Source organism: Chrysemys picta, chromosome 22 (genome assembly GCF_011386835.1).
Source record: "Chrysemys picta bellii isolate R12L10 chromosome 22, ASM1138683v2, whole genome shotgun sequence".
NCBI classification, from domain to species: domain Eukaryota; kingdom Metazoa; phylum Chordata; order Testudines; family Emydidae; genus Chrysemys; species Chrysemys picta.
The window spans coordinates 14,511,794-14,533,405 of record NC_088812.1 but is presented as its reverse complement, the minus strand read 5'-3'; the positions used below and the strand labels follow the sequence as shown (position 1 = coordinate 14,533,405).

Here is a 21,612-nt window from a genome sequence, read left to right as displayed (position 1 = left end):
GGGAGGGGGAGGGAGGAGGAGTGTCCGCCCCCCAGTGATACCGCAGAGCCGGAGGGTCACTGAAACGTGTTTATTTGAATGATCGATAAAGTAACAGATACACACAACAGTGAAGCTGTGCAGATTCCAGCCACTCCAATGGACGCCGATAACACGGGTCCAGCACGGATCCCCCGGCCGGGGGCCGAGCAGACTGGGGAGAGGCTGACATCCTGCTGCCCCTCTGTTTAAACACAAGTCTCTGGGAGCAGCGTCGGCTTTGCTAGCGCCCCAGCCGAGTTCTGCCCCACCTCCAGGGGAACCCGCACCCACAAGCGCTGCTGGGAAAGCCCCCTCCGAACCAGCCAGCCCACCTAAAGCACTGAAACCTCTAGTAGCACAGCCTGGGGCTAAGTCACGCTGGAGTCCCCCGTGCCCCCGAGGGCCTGTGTGCGGGACCTTGCCCTGGGGCTCTGTTTACATACCGGCTGGGGCTGGGGCCTTCCCCAGGGAGGGGGGATGTGCTGTCATCAGCTGAAGCCTTGAACTCTATGGTGCAAGGCCGGCTCAGCTGGCAAACGATCCAAGCGGGTGGCGGAGAGGAAATTGACTCCTTCAGCGCCCTGGTCTCCCCGCTCTGTCGGGCTGCGCCCGGGTGCCTGCTACTGGCAGCCGGCACCCGGTGTGCATTTAACACTGAGGCGGGGGCACTCTCCGTGAGTTCCCTACAAGGGTTAACTGACAAAGGAGCCAGCAGCATTCTGCTGTCTCCGGGGGGCATAGCCCAGAGCTGAAGGGCAGAGTTTGGGGCGAGGGCCCTTGAATGAAGGGTGGCTGGAGAATCGGGCGCTTGTGCTGGTTCTGCAGAAGGCCCCAGTCTCCTTGCCCCGAGCCTGGTACAGGGAGGGCTCTGTCGCACTGCGGGAAAACAACCTTCTACTGCTACAACATACCTAGAGTTTCCAGCTAGACTTATAAATAAATAGCATGCAGCCCCTCGGGGCTCTAGCCACACTAGTCACAGGGGTGAGGGGACTCACAGAGGCAGGGCGGGAAGAAGAATCAAAACTATCCAGTGTTGGTTAAGGATGGTGCTTCTCCGGGGGGGGGGTTACCCAGCTCTGCCTGGGCCCTCTACTGCATGCGAGGGGAGGGGGAGCAGCTGGCATCTTTTGATGAGCCTCCAGCCCCCCACTACTGTCCGCCGGAGTCCAGCCAAGCGGTGGCTGGGCCAGCGTTGTCTTGCCAGGGAGCTGGGTTCCGCCTCTTCCTGCCCAAGGCAGCGTGAGGAGGCCAGGGCCTGGCCCAGCCTGCCAGGGCTTTGGGGAGGAGGGGGCCTTGGTCTGGCCCAGAGCTACGGCCTGCAACGGGGGCTGGTCTGTGCCATCGGAGCTAACGGAGACACTCAGTGCAAACTCAGGTGAAGGTGACAAGCTAGCACTGTCTGTCCCTGTAGTGTGGGGGGAATCCATTGGCCCTGGCTCTATTCCCAGCTGAGCCTCGCTGCACAGCCACACATGTAACAGCACCAGGCGCCGACTCCCCATGTCCGACCCAAGAGGGAGGGGCAGACACTGCCCCTTGGAGACAGTGGGACCAGCCCAGCCCTCCCACTCAGTCTCAAAGCCACACTCACCTGCTGCAGGGAGGTGTAGCACTGCGCTCTAAGGAAGGCATCGGCCAAGCTGTGTCTGGCTGTGGGGCTAAGGTCTCAGGCAAGGGGTGCAGCAAAAACCAAAGAAGCCACAGCCGGGGGCTGGCAAAGAGATCCCAGCCGGCCCTGCAAAAGGCAGGGAATTGCCCTGCAGAGATCACCTGGGCGGGGGATGGGTCCTCTGCAGCAGGCCGATCCCCTTATGACAGCGCAGCAGCTCAGCGGAGGAGGATGGGACTCCAGCTCGGATGCTCTTGCCATTCCAAGGAGGCGGCTGGTCTCTACTGCCCCAGGGAGGTTAGGGTCGGGCAGCTGGGGGTGAGCCATGGACATGGAGGTCAGAGGCTTTGAAAGATGCTTTTGCAGGGGGCTGAGGAGCTGGTCCAAGGCTCAGAAATGTTCCTGCAAAGCCCTTAGGTGGGGCAAGAGGAAGTGGGAGCAGCTGCCCAGGTGCCACCTGCTGAAAGGCTACAGCCTGGCTATTAAAATTCCACTTATTCGAAGGATAAAAATGCCAAATTTCCTGCTACGCACCAGCACGCTGGTACCTGTTAGATCCCCCAGTCACATGAACATCTTCAGGGCAGTTAACCCCGCGAGAGGCTGTACAGTCTCCTTTTGGATTAATACAGATCAGAGACAAAGCCCCCTGCCCACCCCTTAAAGGAACGTAACTAACTTCCTAGATGATGGGACCCTGGCATTTGGCTCTGGCTCCGCGGTCTCTAAGCTGCGCAAGTCCCTTCCTCTCCTTGTCGGGTCAGCGCAGCTGCAGCCAGGTGAGTTTCCACAAGGGTAAATACAGCCCTGGAGTTTGTTCCTGGCCAGGCTGCCATGACCGGTCTCAGCAGGGCAACACGCTTCTCCGTGTTTGGCTACGTACCAGGAACAGAGCCAGGGAACTGGTCGGAGCAGGGCACCAACGACAGGTTAGCAGCGTCATGCTCCTAGCCGTGCCCAGCGCTCAGCGTGGCTGCCTGGCTCTGGCACGGCTGAGCCCGGGCTCTCGCAGCACGAGAACGGTCTCGCGGGGCTCCCCACCCCACGCCACCCCCACCCGCCGCTTGCCAAAGGCTTCATATCAAGGATGGAGCCGTGCAGCTGCCGTTTCATCCGCTCGGCGCTTTGGTAACACGGCAGTGGGAAGGGGGGCAGATGCAGGTGTCGCTTTCCTTCCGAGCAGTGAAGGGAGATGGATTCTCAGGGCTAAGGTACAAGCAACTGGGGAGGGGAAAGGGTGGGGGGGTGGACGGTCTATAAGAAGGCACTGGGATTTGCTCTAGGGTCTTTCTGGTTTCTGTAGCGCATGGCTAGCAAGACTCCGAGGATCTAGGAGAACAGAGAGAGAGAAGGGGGGGTATTAGGTGCGATGGGGGCTCCCCGTGTCACAGGCTGCAGCTCCCACGGGTGGTGCTGGTCCCTCCCCGTTGAGTCACACGGCGCTCCTGGGGCCCATTGTGTAAGGCTTTGCTGAGAGATGACCTGGAGTCGTCCCCCGCTCCCCCGCGCCCGCCCCGGCTGGAGGAATTACCTCCGTGAAGCTGAAGAAAAGTCCGACTCCCCCGAGGATTTTCAGGGCCTCGTCCGAATGCTTCAGCATCTTCTCCCCGCACTTGGGACAGCTGGGCCCGTGGCCCGTGGTCGTGTTGTCCTTACACATCTGGAGAGGGTGATAAAACCCCACAGTGACACTCCCCTCGCGGGCAGGGCGGAACCGTCCCTCCGGTAGAGCACCGTGACCCCAGCCAGGAAAGCATGGCACGGACAAGGGGGCTGGGCGTGAACAGGATTCCCTCTCCTGACGGAGACATTGCCTGATCCTCCGCCGGCCAGACCGCGTACAGACTCGTGCCCAGCCGGGACTTCTCCCTGCTGGGAGGAGTCAGGGTTACAGCCCTGGAGCCCGAATGCCTCACCAGCCGCCCCGGGAACCAGGCCGGAGATCTCCCAGCTGGTTTCTCCTGGGGGTGAACAACCGGGCACCCCCGGAGAGCCGGGAAAGCCCAGAGGCAGAAGTGCTGGGGTAAGGCACTGCCCCACCCTGGGACTCACAGCTGTGCAGAGGTTGTAGTCCATCTGGAACGTCCTGATGGCGACAGGGTCATTGGTGTTGTTTAGCAGCCCGCAGCAGTTCAGATTCACCTCGATCTCGTTGCGGGTCTTGTTGCTCAGGATGTCCCAGGTGGCGCGGAAGAGACTCTCCTGTGGGCAGAGCCCCCCAGGTTACCCCATGAACAGCACAGCCAGCAAGTGCCCTCTGGGCCAGGGCCACAGCTGCACCCGCCGCAGCAACTGACCAGCCTGCAATGCTGCTCTGCAGCCACTAGAGGACGCTGTTCCCCATAGCCAGAGGTTTTCCCCTTTGTCCCTCCTTCGGTGTATAGGGGCAGGAGACCGGCTTTACATGCATAGCGGGGGAGAAGTGCTAGAAGAGGGACCCCTAGGAGGGGAGCCGGCCCACCTGGCAGACAGAGATGGGGGAAGGAGCCCCCCCCAAGAAGACAATAATGGGCACAGCCAGAGTCAATGATGGGGCAGAGGGCAGGGCCTGATGTGATCAGTGGGGCTACACACATCCCCGCATTGTCAGCTCAACGGCAGGAAGGGAACGCAAGTTCTCAAGATGTCGTGGTAACCGGCGACAACAAACAGGAACGGGGGAACGGTGCGACGGAGCCAAAAAGGCCCATTGCTCTAACTCAAGGGCTGGGTTGCGATCAGGCCTGGTAAAGCCTCGGACCAGACATCAGGGAACCCCAAATCGGTGTGCTGGATTGATGGACACAGCAAGGAGGGGATGGGCCGTTCCGCCCTGCCCACCACTCCCTCTTGGGGAGTCTGTAAAGAAAGAGACTGGGGAGAAAAAATCAGCTACTGGAGCAAGTGTCACCATCACAGCTACCACCCCACTAGCTCCTGGAATCTCAGCCTGATCCTGAGAGATGCCCCGGCCAGGCCCAGGGGATCCAGACAACATCGCCGCCTTCACCAGCTCCAGCCCCAATACCAGCTGGGATGAAACGGGCTTGGACTTTAGCAGCTGCAGCAGTTCCAGACAGCTCAGCGAACTCCTCTCTTCCCTGCAGGACAGTTCTTTCCAGCGTGGATACCCTAGTCCAGACAGCGTTCCTTGCCTTTTTTAATAGCGGGAACCGGCTTGCTGCCTTCCTAAACTGCCAGGGAGAGCTCAGGGACCAGCGCCAGGCCCTGGACCAGTCGTGGAGACACACTGATCTAAGAGCCTGGCACCCAAACGGGTTTTTCCTTCTAAAACCTCTCACCAGCTCAAGGGAAAGGGACCAAGGGCTGGGGCCAGCATGAGAGCTGGAGTGAATACTTGATTGTTCAAAGGCTGGACCTCTTCTGCCTTCTCATTGTTAATGAAGGTTAAGAAGATTTTAATGGTGCGTTTGCCATGGTACGAAGCAGGACTAGCCAGCCCTGGTCCTTCCTTAACACTGGTTAATGTTGGACAGCGAGTGGGTTATGGTAACGCCTATAGCACATATAATCCACCTAAAATAACATAACAGGCCCTTCCAGCTCCCCCCTGTCCCAGCACTGACAGCTGGCTTTGGGCTGTTTCCGCGCTCGCTGTCCTGAGGCACAGCGGCGGGGGGCTGAGGGGGCCCTCTGGAAGAGGAGGTGGGGGTGGCGTTTTGCAGGAGACAAGCTTTGAGACCAGCGTGAAATGGGTGTTTCGTGAAGCCGCTACCACGATCAACCCAGCTCAGCAGGAACGGAGGAGTGGGACGAGGGGCAAGGCATGGGATGGTTTTAAAATGCAGAGAGAAAGTGGGCAGGTGTTCCCGAGAACTCAGCGCTGACCCACCTCTGCTCCGGGGTAAGACTCCCAGCAACTCCCCGAGGAACACGGTTAAACTAGCACCCTCAAGAACCCCCCTCCTCGCCGCATGTAGAGAGAGTCTCGTGCATGGTCGCCTCTCCCCGCCCCCTTTCCCGTCTGTCTTCTCTTCCCAGGCAAACCGAGTTCTCCTCCCACGTGAGACCGGCCCCCCGGACAGCCTGCTCTGCACCGCCACACTGGGGCCTGGCGCTAAGACCCCTGGGGGCGCACTGCAGCAAGCCGTGGATTGTGGGCAAACATGGCTGTCTGCCAGCCCCCAGAGCGGCACTGTGAGAAGGTGTTAGAGGACTAGCCGCCCTTGAGTGGAGCTAGCCAATGCCTGCACTACACGTGCTGGTGCGAGTAGGTGACAGTGCACTTAGGCAACCTATAACCTCTCCATGACAGGCCAGGCAACTTGAGTTAAAGCACCAACGTGCCTGCGTTAGGGGTTGGGGTGGGCGGATGGGACCCAAGGCGAGATACAAGCCAAGTGGTGCCCCTGTGTCAACTCTGCAGTAACAAGACCTTGACCTATGCTCTTCGGGGCAGAGCCTGGCATCTCATGTGGGTCTGGCTAGCCTGCAGGCCCTGATTCCAAGGGGGGGGGGGGGGGGGGGAGGAGACACACCTGGGCCCTGTAATTAGCCAAACCAGATAGAGGATCAACCTCACTGCACTGATGGGCTGGTGAGACATCTACCAGACCCTGAGTTTAGTGGGAAGAGGGTTTCACCCAACACCTTTGAACCCGTTGGTTGGCAGCTGCCAGGGCCCCTTCCCGTTTCCCCATGAAGATGGATGTACGGATTCTCCGGCGCATCTCGCTGAAGCCGCTGTGGCCAAGGGTTGGGGAGGGAGGCGGACTCACCTCTCTGCTTGTGTTAAGGGCCAGACACGAACAGGAGACTCCCAACTGGAAGAGAAAGACGAGCCCCAAAATGACCATGTACTGAGGAAGAGTCGGTGTTAAGGAAACACGACAGGGGAACACTGCCATCTCCTCCCAGCCTCCTGCCCCCTTACCCAGCCTCCTGGGTGGAACAGGACAGTGACAGCAACCCAGCACCGGCCCAGACAGCTTCCTTTGCCAGCTGCCAAAAGCCATGCAGAAAACCAAACCTGTGCCCTGCTCTAGCGCCCTCTCGCCATAGCCCACTGTTATTTCAGGGGAGCCAGAAACTCCCATGGAGAGGACACCTTCTATTTGTGTGACCCTTGCTTCTGCTAGCACCACAAGCCAACTCCCCAAGCATGCTGGGTGCGCCCCACGACGACCTTCTGAACTTCAGACTGGAGGGGGGAGCAGGAGGGGGGTTAAGCTAGACAGTCATGGGGTCAGTTTAGGGCTGTTTCAACGTATAGAGGGGAGCCCTGGGGAAAGGAAACTGCAGCTTTACAAAGAGACGGCGCTCGGCTGTCTCCCCGCAGGAACCCGCCCAGCAGTGCAGCGCAGCTGGAGCAACTCCCCTCTGTTGATGCTATTCCGCGCCGGAATTGGGTCCACCGGGTGGGTTATTCCAGAGCAGGTCCGTCGGGCGGGTCGCCCCTGCAGACAGGCCCTGAGGTGGGAGGCCGTGCCAGAGGAAGGTGAAGTGACTTGTAGAGTAAGAAAACCTCGCTCTGCTCTTAGACAAGGCCAGGGCAGAGCTGGAGTGGAACCCACTGGCAGGGTCCTGCTCTAATACCTTGTTCAGGGGACAGGGCGGGTCGTTGCATGGAAAGAGACTTTTGCTCCAGGAAGGACCCCACCGTCCCAGGTGCCTTGTGAGGAGGAAAGGGCCCCATCTTCCTCTAGCCCCCCCATAGCAGCTGAGCTGGCAGCTTACCCTTCGCGAGGGGCAGGGGCGGCGCTTCCATTTAGGCCACCTAGGCGATTGCCTAGGGCACCAGGATGGGGGGGGGGGGCAGTAATTCAGTGGCGGGGGGGTCCTTCCGCACTCCGGGTCTTTGGCGGCAATTCTGCGGCAGGTCCTTCACTCGCTCCGGGACCCGCCACCGAAGTGCCCCGAAGACCGGGAGCGTGGAAGGACCCCCGCCTAGGGCGCCAAAAACCCTGGCGCCGCCCCTGCCGAGGGGTGACCATCACAGGCTAATTAGGGCCCTTTAAACACAGATTCTCCTCCACAGGCAAACACCCCCCACCCCCCCCCCCCGAGCACATGTTAACGTAGAGCTCAGTATACGGCTGAGTCAGAGAAGGCCACAGACATAAAACCAGCAGCCTCGGCTTGCTGGTGCTGCAGGGAGTTTGTCCACACGGCTTTCCCGGGCAGGGCCTGGGGCCGGGAGAGCCACCATTAACGTGTGTGTATGGCAGGGAAAAGATTCTCCCCCCTCTTTCCCTCTCCTCCAGCAGCCTGATTCCCCCCCAAGCCCAGGGTCCCCTCCAAACTGGAGTAGATGGCAGCGGGACCCCCGCTGCAGGGCACTGCGCCATTTGGGGTTAGCTGGCTCGGAGCGCCAAGGCCTATGCTGCAGCCTGGCCCCCCTGAAGCTGATCTCTGGCTGTGCTAGGCAGGGTGCAAAGAGGACAAAGAGCCCCCCAGGGCTTCCACCCGACAGCCTAGTCTCCCCTTCAGAGGTTCGCGGTCTAGCCATACTAGCAAACACTCTTAGGGGACCCACCGCTTACACCCATTGGGCGAGGGAAATAAGCTAGTCCAACAAAACCCCTTTACACCAGTATAACTGCACCTACAATAGGGCCACAAGAAATGCCCCTGCCTAGCCGGCCTCAGGCTACTGCCGAGAGCAGCTTGCGCAGAACCTGGCCTACGTGACTGGAACGACTGCTTCCCTCGTCTGTGCAGAACTCAGCCTTGCCCTGCTGGCCAGTTGGAGAGTTCATGACCTCCTACTTCAGCTTTTCCTACCTTCCCCCTGCTGTGGTGCCCCTAAAGTCCAGGGTATTGACCACCCCAAGACTGGAATGACCCCCACCGAGACCTAGCTTTTGCCCTCGGGTGCCTGGGGAGCATTTGCCACCCAACCTTGTTTAACAAGAGTTTAGCCTTAACAGAGGCTGGCAGAGTTCCTGTCGCCCTTGCTGAGGTCTCCAAAACTGCTACAACCACCAGCCAGCTCAGCTGAATATTCGATCGGTTTCTCAAAAGTTAAGATTTCAAGTGGAACTGTGGTTTCCTCTTCGCATCACTTCCCCTTCACTGAAACATCAGCCCATGTATAGGGAGCAATCAGCCATGCCTGGCCTTGTTCGTGCCTCATCTAGGTAGATACAGGTTCTGCCCCAGTCCGGGCCACGGTGGGTCCCCAGGTCCCTTCTGGCAGGCGCCGGCCTGGCGCAGAGCCTGCAGCAGCCCCTAGCAATGCTGAAGTGCCCCAGTGATGTGACAGGCGCCGCCAAGGAAGAGCCTATTCAAAGTGCAGCAGCCAAATGGAGATGAAAACCCCACCCACGCGCGCGGGGAGTGGAACAGGAGCGGCACGTCAGGCTGGCTGCCGGAGAGGGATGTGCGATGGGGCTTATTTATAGATAACAAGGAGCAGCTGGAAGAGGGGGTAGAACTGTAACTCCCCAGCTTCCACCAGACACCGCTTCCCCCCCATACATTTGAGCGGGAGGGGTTAGAACAAGTCCATGGAAATCCCGCTGCTGCGGGCATTGAATGGGATCCTCTCTCTCAGCCACCATTCCTCCCCGCCCCAAGCTCTTTGCCCTCAGTGGCTGGCAGTGGGCAGGGCCCAACGGGGCCCCTCTGGCTGACCGGCCTGTAGAGATGCAGGCCGGAGGAGTGGCTCGCTCCAAGATGCCAGCCTCCTTTTTCTTACGGGGCACAGCAAGACAGACACCCCAGTGCTGCTGCCCCTGTGAGCGCCCACAGGCCGCCCCACGCCCCTGAGCGGGAGAGCAGAGAGACACCTCCCCCCGATGCTTCTCCCTTGGCAGTCTGCAGGGCTGTCCCTGCCACGCGGTCTCAAGTGCTTTACCTAGTGAGAGTTCAAACAGCCCCTGCCTGAGTTTACCCACAGCCAGTCTCGCTCAGATTCCCACAGCACATTCACTTCCTCCTCTAGTCTAGACACCGCACCTGTTTTACCCACTTGCTCTTAGCTACTTCTCCCACTAAGCCTCCTCCCCAACTTTGGAGAGAACAGTCACATTGTTCATGTAATTGTTGCAACACCACATGCCCCCAGCCCAGGTAGGGGCACAAGGGAATTCTAAAGGAAGGCCATGCCCCCTCTTCATAGATGTCAGAGCCAGAACAGACCATGGCGATTGTGACGAAGTGGGACTGTTCTTAATGTTTCCTCTGAATAGTGTGTGGGTGCCTCAGTTTCCCCTATGCATTTCTTAAGTCTCTGGGTAGTGGGATAAAGGCCAGTGTGCATAAATGGCCGACACTGTCTCCTGGCAACTAACAGCCGGGGCCCTCCCCCACCCCCACAAGGTGATAGCTAAAGGTGTTCGAGAATAAAGATCTGGTGACCTCCTGGCCCGGGAAAGAGACAAAGGCCAGAGAGGAGGGGCTGGAGAGTTTCAGTTTGGGGCTGGCTGGGGACGGGGAGTGAGTGCAGACGGGGTTGTCTGGCTCATTGCCCCCCAAAATGGACCCGGCTGAGGGGTCCTGTTCTCTGTACCTACAAGCTCTGTTTTAGACCGTGTTCCTGTCATCTAATAAACCTCTGTTTTACTGGCTGGCTAAGAGTCACGTCTGACTGCAAAGTGGGGGTGCAGGACCCTGTGGCTTCCCCAGGACCCCACCTGGGCAGACTCACTGTGGGAAGCGCACAGAGGGGCAGAGGATGCTGAATGCTCCAAGGTCAGACCCAGGAAGCGTCTTGCCCTGGAGACAGTCTGCTCTGAGAGCAGGGGCTCCCTAGAGTCCTGACGGGCTTTGTGGGGAGCAGTTCCAGAGCATCGCCCGGGGACTCCGGGACAGTGATCATCTAGTCTGAGCTGCGGCACAGCAGGGGCCAGAGCTCCTCCCCCTAAAGCCAGGCCCACTGCCTGAAGGGAGCATCTGGCATTCCCGGCAGAGGCTGCCGCTTTGCTGTAACAAGCGAGACCACCTAGCAGGGTCCAAAGGCTTAAACCTCCAGCTTTCAGCCTCTCGGGCTGGGTTCCCCATTGTTACTACCACCAGATCGGCTAGAGAGTTTGAACCACCCGTAACCCTGCTCAGAGAAGGGCCTGACAACAGTGGGGCCCCCCCACCATGGAGCCGCACAGCGATAGCAACAGCGGGAGTTTTGTCAGCAGATGTAGCTGAGCCCGGAGGATGCTCAAGGCCCGTTCTTGCTCCACCCAGCGGCTGAGCCTCTGGACCACGTCTCGTGTCACAGAGAACCGGGAAATTATTAGCGGCACAGGGCAGAGTCGTGAGGAGCGTGGCATGGCCCTGGCCTCCCAGGTGGCAGAGAAGGATACGAAGAAGAGCATGACTTGGTGGTGGTGGATAGCCCCGATGAGTCCCACGATGGCAATGAGCAGCAGGAACACGCCCACGGCGATGACTCCGCCGATGATGTGGATGCTGGAGACAATGCCAAAGCTTTTCCCCCAGGCAGCCACGCCGATCAGCAACAACCCAACCAGCTGGAAAACAAGAGGAGACGGTCAGCCTGGGATGCGAGGGGCCCTTTCCCCTGTGCCACCCAGCACACTGGTCCCCACATCACCTCCGCATCCTGGGAGAGGCACCTCATCTCCTGCATAGCACAGGAGGGGGCTTTGCTAAGATCCCAGCCCCCAAAGAACTGACAGTCTAAACAGACAGGCTGCAAAGGGGGAGCACTTATGTTACTTGGAGGGAGGGCAGGCAAGAGGACTGCACACTGGACTGGGGAGACCTGGGTTCTGTTCCCAGCTGAGTGACACCCTCCGCCTCAGCTTCCCCATCTGTAAAATGGGGCTAATGATACTTACCTTTGTAAAGTGCTTGGTTTTGTAAACAATACTGTCCCCTTCCTGGTCTGGCCTTAAAACTTACCTGCTAAACCTGGCCTGTCTCTTGCCCAGCATTTAAGTGACAGTGCCCTTTGCATGCCACCCAGCTTTACTCTTCTGAGTAGCCCCACTGATTGCAACAGGACTCCTCAAGCCGGGAAAGGTAAGCATGTGCTGGGGCCTTGTTTTGTGACTTACTCTTTTCCGGTTTTTATTTTCAGCTCCTCGTCCAACCCCTGCCGGTTTCCCCTTCCATTAACCATTGTTTATTCCAGCCCTTCGCTCCCACCCCAGCTAGCGGGCCCTCCCCCATTCCTTTCATGCCAAGATCCAAGCTCACATCCCCACCCACGCACGCCTGCAATTAGTTGGCTTCTTAATCACCCATTTCAAGAGATCAGATGTTGGAAGAATGGACACCCGCTCCAGTTTTGCATCTTTGGGGGTGGGGGCGTCTCTGCACTTCTGTAATCTACGAGCTCTACTCCAGGAACCTAGCGACTGCCAGACTGGATTGGACTCACTGTCCATCTCGTCCAGTTTCCTGTCTGACAGCAGCCAGCACGTTTCAGAGGAAAGTGCAAGAAACCCCCAGTAGGTAAATGCGGGATAATCTATTTCCTGCCATCTAGGTCTCAGTCTGATCTTTATTAGAGCCTGACGCATGAGGGTTAATATCCCTTCTAGATTGTTAGCATTAATTATAACTCTGGAGATTCTTGTTACCCACAGAAGGATCCAACCCCTTTTAAAACTTGCTCCCTTTGTGGCCTCAACTTCCACTGTCTCACTACATGCATGTGGTGTATTGGTTTTGAGTTTGCCATCTTTTAATCAGTTGGCTTGTGACTGAGTGGCTCATTATTCCCCACACTTCAGAGCCAGAAGCACATTCGACAACTTGAATGTGAAAAATACATCCGTGCTAACCTTTACTTCCTTTAAGAGAGTGGTAGATGCTCCTTTTCCATCTCCTAGACCGATACGTCCCAGAAAGATCCACTCACCATTTGAGCTCATAAAATGGGTTCCAACTGGGGGAGGAATTGGCTAGCTCTTGCCATCTTCTGGCCTCGTTTATACACAAACGAGCATCCATTTAAACTAAACTGGTTTCTTAAATTAGCGCAAGCCCCGCTGCAGGCACGCAAAAAAAACCCAACACACAAAAACAAAACACCACAATTTGAAGGGCTTATGTTGGCTTTCCAGTGTTTGATTCCTTAAAGACTTGAGCCACATCAGAACAGGCCAATCGAACTGAGTTAAGAGCACCTCCAGAGGGGCTCGCGCTGGCTTACCAAATCCAGTTAAAGAGGCACTTTTGTGCATTTGCACCTTCCAGGTCAGCCAAATGGCAACAAGACAGAGCAATACAGGGGGCTGTGAGCCAATACGGCAACAGCTTCTGAGCTGAACGAAACAGCTGTTTAGCTTGTGCACGTTAATACGACCAGGTCAGCAATACGAGAATATAGACATTAACACAGGCTGCTTCTCTTGCAACTTATCCTCCATCACATCACCCCTCATGGGGTCTCCGAGACCAGGCTCCAGCCTGAGCCCAAACATCTACCCTGCAACTTTATAGCCCCTGCAAGCCTGAGTCAGCCGCAGCTGTGCCATGGCTCTTACTCCAGACCAGACATACCCTAAGATATTACAGCGACGAGCACCAGAAATACCAGGTGATAGTCTGGCCCCAGTGAAGTTGGCGGCAAGACCCCCTTGACTTAAACAGCACCAGGATTTTACCCACCTTCTCTGTGTTCTGGGTTGTGAACAATTAGGTTGCCTAGAACCACAGGTTTGAATCCTGGCCGGGCTGATCTTTTGAGATGTCTGAAAGTCCCACATGCCAAGTCTCTACAGACGCTCAATAGCCCCTAGAGATTAGGTTTTCCCTGCTCGCCTTGAATGGAAGGCATCTCCTTGCCAGCAGGCTGTTCACTGCCCGCTTTTAACATCCCCATGCCCACCCCTGAAAACAACAGGCCGTATTTTAGTGATTAGATAGCTCCTAGGTGACGACGTGAACCGTGCAGCTCTAAGATCTGTACCAGTTTACTGCACCTCCTCTCCCAGCACGGCAAATCTCAGCCACTAGGGACAGCTATCTGGCAGCGTGACAGTATTTGAAGTCACCCCTCCAGAGAGTTGGTGCAAAGAGAACAGAGTTCGGGTGGCACTTGCATCTCCAAACTTCTAGTGTTTCAGAGATTCTGCAGTAACATTTGCTCTTGCAGAGACCATATGGGTTTTTAAGCCAATGAAACCCTACTGATTTCTGCACAAACTAATGCAGCTGGTGACCACTGGGTTGCCAGGAAAACAAGAGAACATTGCAGGTGAACATTGCTGCTGGCGTTGCTCTCACGGAAGAGGTCTTCATGTGGGCAGGGGAGGGGGCACCTGGCAAAGAAGAGCATGAGACGCCCTCTCACTGGGCGATTGTCTGGCACCACGGACGATACAGATGGCTGGGGAGTGGTCATGCAGGAGCACTGGGATTTCTCTCCTGCACTCATTCTTTAGCACAGCGACATGCGGATCTGCCTGCCCTTCAGCTGCTCACGACAGATGCGCTGGTCTCCTCTGCAGGAGGAATCCCGCACAGCTGTCGCCCGGGATAAAGGAAACAGCAGGCCAGATTTCCCCTGCTGTAACTGACCGCAGTGAGGTTCCATCAGCGATGAGTCCGCTTCCTGTCAGCGAGCGTTTCCCTCTCTGCCTACAGCATTCCACCTCCTCATTCCCCAGCCGACAAGGGCTGGGCCCTCTCCCTAGCCCAGTTTGGTTTCGGACCTCCCTTCCTGTCTCATTTCATAGCAGGCAGGCCCATGGAGCAGACAAGCTACCGCAGTTACCTACGTTTAGGCCAAGCGAATGGACATGACGAATGCCTCATGTCTGTGGGTGGGCGCACAACACTGGCTTGAAGACAAGCTCTGCTACAGGCCAGGATTGTGGGACGCGAGGTCTTATTCCAACACAGTCATCCCCACACGCACTGCTCCCTTTCAGCTTGCTGTTCCTACGCGGTTCGCTTTGGACGCGCAGACGCCAGTGGATACCCGACCGCTCGCCCTAAGGGTAGGGGCAGCGCTAATCTGGCTCTCACTTCTTGACCCGATGGGACGTAAAGCCTGAGCTGCGCTCACAGCCAGCCCTGCTGCAGTCCTAGTTCCCAGGGCTCTCGCCGTGTAGAAGAGGAACTAGTGTTCAGTGCTTTAAACCAACTGTCCTTTTCACTAGGCTTTGGCAGCATGGCCAGGCTTTCCATTCAAGCCATGGTCGCCCAGATGCCTTCTGCTTCCATAGATACCTGGGGCCTGATTCCCCATTGCCCAGACTCATGTCATTGACACCCATTCAGCTTTGGTGTGAAGTGCAACAGGGTCAGACTGGTAGCACTGTGTACTGGTGTGACTGCAGGGCACCAGAGAATTGGGCCCCCGGTGTACTTTAACCAGGCAGATCCAGAGAAGGCAGCTCACAGATCTGCACGCTAGATCGCTCAGCACAAGGGTTCCAACCGTTTCTGCTGGCAGACCTTGATTCACGGCTGCCCTCCCACTACTTGTCTGTCCATTTTCCTACCCCCTTCTCGCCGTGCGGTCTCTTGCTTTCTGTCTGCATTCGTTTCACCCAACCCTGCCTGTTCCTACATGCTGCTCAGGGAGGACAGCGGCCTCGCTGCCTTGATGCGTCAGTCAAACCCAGCGATCGGCAGAAAAAGCTTAGAGCAAGACCAGAATCAGTAATATTGCCACTTTGTTAAAGCACCGAGTCTGGTGAGGCATTATGGGCCATAAAAGCTTCTGAAGACTCAAAACCTCTGCAGGACCCAAGGCAAAAATACTTGAGCCCTGATCCACAAAGACACCCAAGTCTGGGGTATAGGTGCCTATGCCCCAGATTTCTGCACCACTGCAATCTGCAAAACCACACTTGGTGGCCACCTAACCCTGTAGGCACCTAAACTCCCCAGCACTCAAGTCTTTGCAGTAGACATGGCCTAGTGAGTACGTTTCTGCCTTTGAGCCCCAGAAAGATCCATCGACTGGAGTAAGAGATATTTGCCTGCCTATCTTCTCTGCAGGGCCCAGTCCAGGAATCCTGTTCAGAGGCTACCTACAGGACAGGGCCCCCATTCAAAATCTGGCTGGAGGAGGCAGCATGACAGATTTGCTACCATATATGTTACCATAGACCACATCAACACTTTTAGCCCAATGGTTAGTGCACTCACCAGGGATGTGGGGGACCCCAGTTCGATTCCTCTCTCTACCAAAGGAGAGGACAAGATTTGAACACAGGTCTCCCATCTCTCAGGAGAGCACCGAGTGATGGGATTGTCTGATGTGGGGCTCCCTTCACCTACTGAAGCTGATTGGAGCAGGAGTGGGTACCCTAGCCCCGGCCTACGGAATCGCTCGCCCATAATGAACAGCAGGAGAGATTGAGAGAGCCCCACATCAGAATACCCCCTAGCTCAGTGGTCAGAGCACTCAGATGGGGGAAGACCCCTGTTCAAATCATTGCCCCCTCAGGCACTGTCTCCCACATGCCAGGCGAGTGCTCCAACCACTGGGCCTAAAGTGGACACAACCATCTCCACTCACCACTCCATTGTGTGGCATGAGGCAGGGGCTTAACTCATTCTCCCCATGGTTGAGGTGCCTATGCCGTCCAACTCCAGGAGAGGGTCACTGGCTGGGGATTGCGAGCAGGGCCTGGTGCCTCCCTGTAGTAGGAAGGGAGCCTATAAGCAGGTCCTGCCTCATACCAGACCTCTAATACAAGAGTTTATGTCTCAGACTCTCTTCCTACTACACAGCTCAGACTTGGGCACCTGTCCCTGAGAGAGAGAGACAGGGCTCAGCCTACACCCCTCTCCTGGGCACCTCCCACTGGCTAGCTTAGGCCGTTCCCCTCCCTCGCCCCAGTCGTTACATAGAGAGCCTAGGCACCTAACTCAGGCTTTGTGGATCGCCATGTTATTCCTGTGATTGGCGCCGCGACACTGAGCATCTCAACGTGGATCCAGCCCTCGGTTATCAAGTTCATGGCAATCATTGGGCCACTCCCCTTGTTCCAGACCTGAGCTGCCCAGACTCTGGGACCTCATCAGGACCCCCAGGCCTCAATTTGAGAGACCCCCTCTCCTGGTTAGTGTGTGATCTTCTGATCTGCTCAGCATCCAGCACCCTCGGACCCTGGCCCACGACCGGGGCTCTCAGGCACTATCCCAATACAGACGATGGCGGAAAGTCCATGCTGTCATCCACGCTACGGCCACTGCTAAACCAGGCCAGTTTCTTTCACACCAGCGCACTCAGTATTGCTACCGCTGACGGGAGATTTCCAAGAAAAGCCTCCGACAGCCCTAGAAGATGCATGTCGGTTAGAGGGGTGTGACCTCTGGCTAACCAGATTAGAAGAGTATCCCAGAGAACCAAGAGGATGCTGCTAAATAGGCGCTGAAATAATGTGCATTTCTGTAACAGCCTCCCGCAGAACACATTCGATTACTGAAGCTCCTAACCAAGCCTTGCAGCGCCAGCACGCTGACACTGGCTGACATCAGCGGAAGATGCCTATTACCGCAAGAGGTTAGGAAAGAGCTACTGAAGTCTCACTTCCTTGTCTCACAGATACAATCACCAATGAATAACTTGTAGGCCCGGCCTACACTAGGATTTTACATTGGTATAGCTGCGTCTCCCGGGGGTGTGAAAAATCCACACCCCCGAGACGTGTCGCTATAGCGACCTCAGCCCCGGTGCAGACAGCACTCCGTTGATGGGCGAATTCTTCCATTGACCTAGCTACTGCCTCTCAGAGATTGACGACCTAGACCAATGGCACAGGTAGCATATCTGAAACGCTACAACAGCGCAGCCGCTCCGTTTCCGTATAGACATGCCCTTCCGGGGCCTGCATTATAAAAGCGCTTAGAAGCATTCAGCTAAAATGACCAAGACTGCAGCTTTTATACTTACAGTGGGGTACCTTGTTTTCGGCTTACTCAAGAGAAAAACCTCTGCCTCACAGCCGGGCGGCTCGTGAACCCGGCTGGTTTGGGCTGCAATGCAGACGGGCTGCTTCTTGGGAGGCAGTTCGGTACTCCACTAGAAAGTTTTGTCACTTGACCTATTCCAGTAGGACTGAAGCAGCTAACCCCCCTGGAGTCCTTGTGGCACCTGAGAAACTAACAAATTTATTTGAGCATAAGCTTTTGTGGGCTACAGCCCGCTTCATCAGATGCATGCAGTGGAAAATACAGTAGGAAGGGGTGTGTGTGTATATGTACACACACAGAGAACATGAAAAAAATGGGGGTTGCCATACCAACTCCAATGAGACTAATCGATTAAAGTGGGCTATTATCAGCAGGATTTTCCACTGCATCCATCTGATGAAGTGGGCTTTAGCCCACAAAAGCTTATGCTCAAATAAATTTGTTAGTCTCTAAGGTGCCACAAGGACTCCTGTTCTTTTTGCGGATAAAGACGAACACAGCTACCGCTCTGAAATAGATCAGGATAGAGAGCTTAAACTGTATGGCTTACTCTGGTTCAGGAAGGAAAATCAGTTTTACCAAAATCAGGCACTTTTGACTGATGGAGGCAGTTATGCACTAGGCAGGGCGGATGCTGTTAAAGCATCACACCCCTCACAGACCAATAAGGCCTGGTCTACACTTAAAATTATATCCATTTAGTCATATCTCTAAGGGCTAGGCTGATGGAAAAATTCTTCCCTCAACCTCGTTGGCACCGCTCTGAGGGATGGATTAATGACATCCATGGCAAAACCCCTTCCATCGCTGCAGGAAGCGTCTCCACTACAGTGTTACAGCAGTCAAACTTTTCAGTGTAGACCAGTTGCTGGTGGGACTGGAGAGGGTTAGATGCGGATGTCAGGGCAGGCTGCTGGCTCAGGCGTGAGGGAATGGGATGGGGGTGGTCTGTTTTGACTGCCTGTTGAGGAGTCCATCCTCCGCCTGTGTGGGGTCAGAGACCTGGACTTCAGCACTAACCCATGTTTGTTTGGGGGGAGGGGGGAGCAAGTCTCCTCATGGAGCTCAGGGCTAGGGAAGATGCCAAGTCAGCTGCCCTAGAGATCAGAGCCTCTATGGGCCCCAGAGACGTTATAGCCTGAGCAGAGACAGGCCACACACCCATGCAGTACACCCTGCCTTAGGGACACCCCCCGCCCCCGACACAAGGGGGGGCGGCTCTCGGCCCCGCCCCCAACACAAGGGGGGCTCCTCCCCGACACAAGGGGAGGCGGCTCTCGGCTCCACCCCCCACCCCCGACACAAGGGGGGGCTCCTCCCCGATACAAGGGGGGGCGGCTCTCGGCCCCACCCCCGACACAAGGGGGGGCTCCTCCCCGACACAAGGGGGGGCGGCTCTCGGCTCCACCCCCACCCCCGACACAAGGGGGGGCTCCTCCCCGACACAAGGGGGGGCGGCTCTCGGCTCCACCCCCACCCCCGACACAAGGGGGGGCTCCTCCCCGACACAAGGGGGGGCGGCTCTCGGCTCCACCCCCACCCCCGACACAAGGGGGGGGCTCCTCCCCGACACAACGGGGGGGCGGCTCTCGGCTCCACCCAAGGGGGAGCTCCTCCCCGACACAAGGGGGGGCTCCTCCCCGACACAAGGGGGGGCGGCTCTCGGCTCCTCCACTCCCCCCGCCACAAGGGGGGGCTCCTCCCCGATACAAGGGGGGGCGGCTCTCGGCTCCACCCCCCACCCCGGCCACAAGGGGGGGCTCCTCCCCGATACAAGGGGGGGCGGCTCTCGGCTCCACCCCCCACCCCCGACACAAGGGGGGGCTCTCGGCCCCCCAGGCCCAGCGCGGGAAGCTGGACCCCTCCCCCCAGGCCGAGCCCCACCCCCGAGCTGGGGGAGGCCCCGCCGGAGCCCCGGGGCCGCGCTCACCACGTAGACCACGTTGAGGGCGCAGAGCGCGTTGCGGGAGCAGGCGAAGCCGCCGCCGCACACCATCTTCCCGGGCGGGGGCAGCCGGCCGCAGGCTCCGGGGACAGCGCAGGCCGGGCCGCTCCTGGCCCTTTAAATCCCAGCCCAGCGCCCAGCGCCGCACTGCGCCTGCGCGCCGGGCCCGCCCTCCTCGCCGCATTGCGCCTGCGCACGCACCGCCCCTCCGCCCGCCTGCTTTGGATGCGCCTGCGCAGCCCCAGGCGTGAGTACGAGTACGCACGCCGCGCTCGCACACACGCACTGCGCCTGGGCATAACCTCTTTTTGTGCGCCTGCGCAGCACTCTGGCGTTGCGCGCGTGCGGTCTTCTCAACCACAGCTCACACACACGGCGCCTGCGTAGCATTCTCGCCTCCCGCGCCAAGCTCGTTTCCCCCTCAGAGCGCCTGCGCCGGGTAACGCGGGTTGATGATGCGCATGCGCGCACGCTCCAGGCCTGGCCTTAGCGTCGTCCCCCAAATACCCGGATGAGAGTGGCTCACGGGTGGACAAAGACCCGGATGGAGGGGACAACTTCTTCCTGGGGGCCCTGTTTTTTCGGGCCCCCGGCCATAGTGCTCCCTGCCCCAGTGCCTTAAAGTCCTCCAGTGCCATGTTCTGGTGCCCCCCCACCATGACTGTGCCCTGGGGTCCCCCCGTGCCCTGGTGCCCCCCTCCCCCAGTGATGTCCCCACTATTGGATCTGTAACCCCTCCCCCAACACTGCCTGCTACCCCACCCTCCTGGCCTTGTGCCTAGCTGCTCCCTTCTCCCTGTTTGTGACGAGCATCCCCAGTATGACAGCTGGCCTTACGGTGACCAGATGTCCCGATTTCATAGGGACAGTCCCGGTTTTGGGGGCTTTTTCTTATATAGGAACCTATTACCCCCTACCTCATCCCGATTTTTCACACTTGCTGCTTGGTCACCCTAGCTGGCCTTGTGCCTGGCGCCTGCCCACCCCCAGTGTGCTGCCCTTAGGTGGCACGCGGTTACTGTTTACTTAGCGATGAATGAACCTTTCCCTTTCCAGAAGTCTTGGCAGCATTTCCTTTCCGGTGTTACAAGTGCAAAAGCAGAGGCTGGAGAAACTCCTGAATATTTCATCTCGTGTTTTAACAGGCAAAGTCTCAAACAAGAAGTTGCGTCTATGATTTTGATCTCAGGTGTGCAATGCAGTGCACTCTTAGGGCAACACAAAAGGTGAACCTTTTTTTTCCCCTTTTTTTTTTTTTTTTTGAGCTGTGTAGTCAGTTTTTGTTACAAGATTAGATTTCTTCAGGCTGAATTCTACCCTGAAAACAAAGTTTAATCAACAGTTATATTGCTCTGCAAAAGTTTGATTCACTGAGGACAGGTCCATCAGTGGTGATTAGCCAAGATGGTCCAGGATGCAAACCCATGCTCTGGGTGTCCCTAAGCCCCTGGATGCTGGGACTGGACAACAGGAGACGGATCACTTGATAATTGCCGTGTTCTGTTCATTCCCTCTGAAGCACCTGGCATTGGCCACTGTTGGAAGACAGGATACTGGGCTAGATGGATCATTGATCTGACTCAGTGTGGCCTTCTTATGTTCTAGCCTTACCTTACTCATGTGACAAATCAATGAAATAAAGGAGTCAAGGGACACCCTTTAAAATAAGGGATGGGGAGTCAACCTAAGGAACAAATGAATGAAATAAGGAACTGTCCCTTGAAATAAGGGACAGGTGGTCACCTTATGTGCTGCCCTCCACCCTGGGCACTGAGGGTGCCAGTCAAAATAATAAAAAAATAATAACAAACGACTGAGGGGTTTCCTGTTGAGGTGTGGGGCAAATGTGGCCAATGGAGCTGCCCTGAGGGACCAGTGTGCTAACAAAACGAAATCCTGCCCTCACAAAGTTCTTCTCTGGAGAGAGGAAGCATCCATTTGTTCCAAGGCCTTTGTGACTCCTTATTTTTCTGAAGGGCTTAGGCAGCAGGGTCAGAGATGTTAAACAGCACCTGGATAGATGGAGAGAGGAAATCAATGCAAAGCCTGAAATAGCAGTGAGGGAAGGGAGTTCAGAGGGAGAGCCTTGAAATACAATGGCCACAGATCGAAATGCAAATTCCACCTCTGACAATTCCCAGGTAAAGACGTCTTCCCATCGCCTCCCTCATCCCCATTGGCTTTGGAGAAAACAAGAAGGGACCACAAACCTGAATACGAATCGGCAAGAATGGAGTTTCCTTATGGC

General features: G+C 56.9%; 1 protein-coding gene across 1 annotated transcript; it reads right to left on the bottom strand.

The window, feature by feature from the left end:
* Positions 1 to 55: 55 nt before the first annotated feature.
* Positions 56 to 19,534, bottom strand: TSPAN31 (tetraspanin 31). Its single transcript, XM_005297239.5, has 6 exons — positions 19,350 to 19,534; positions 10,876 to 11,043; positions 6,352 to 6,432; positions 3,686 to 3,835; positions 3,165 to 3,293; positions 56 to 2,962 (listed from the first exon to the last, which is right to left on the bottom strand). The coding sequence occupies exons 1-6, from the start codon at positions 19,413 to 19,415 to the stop codon at positions 2,888 to 2,890; spliced, it is 669 nt and encodes a 222-aa protein (XP_005297296.1). The 5' UTR covers positions 19,416 to 19,534; the 3' UTR covers positions 56 to 2,887.
* Positions 19,535 to 21,612: the final 2,078 nt, after the last annotated feature.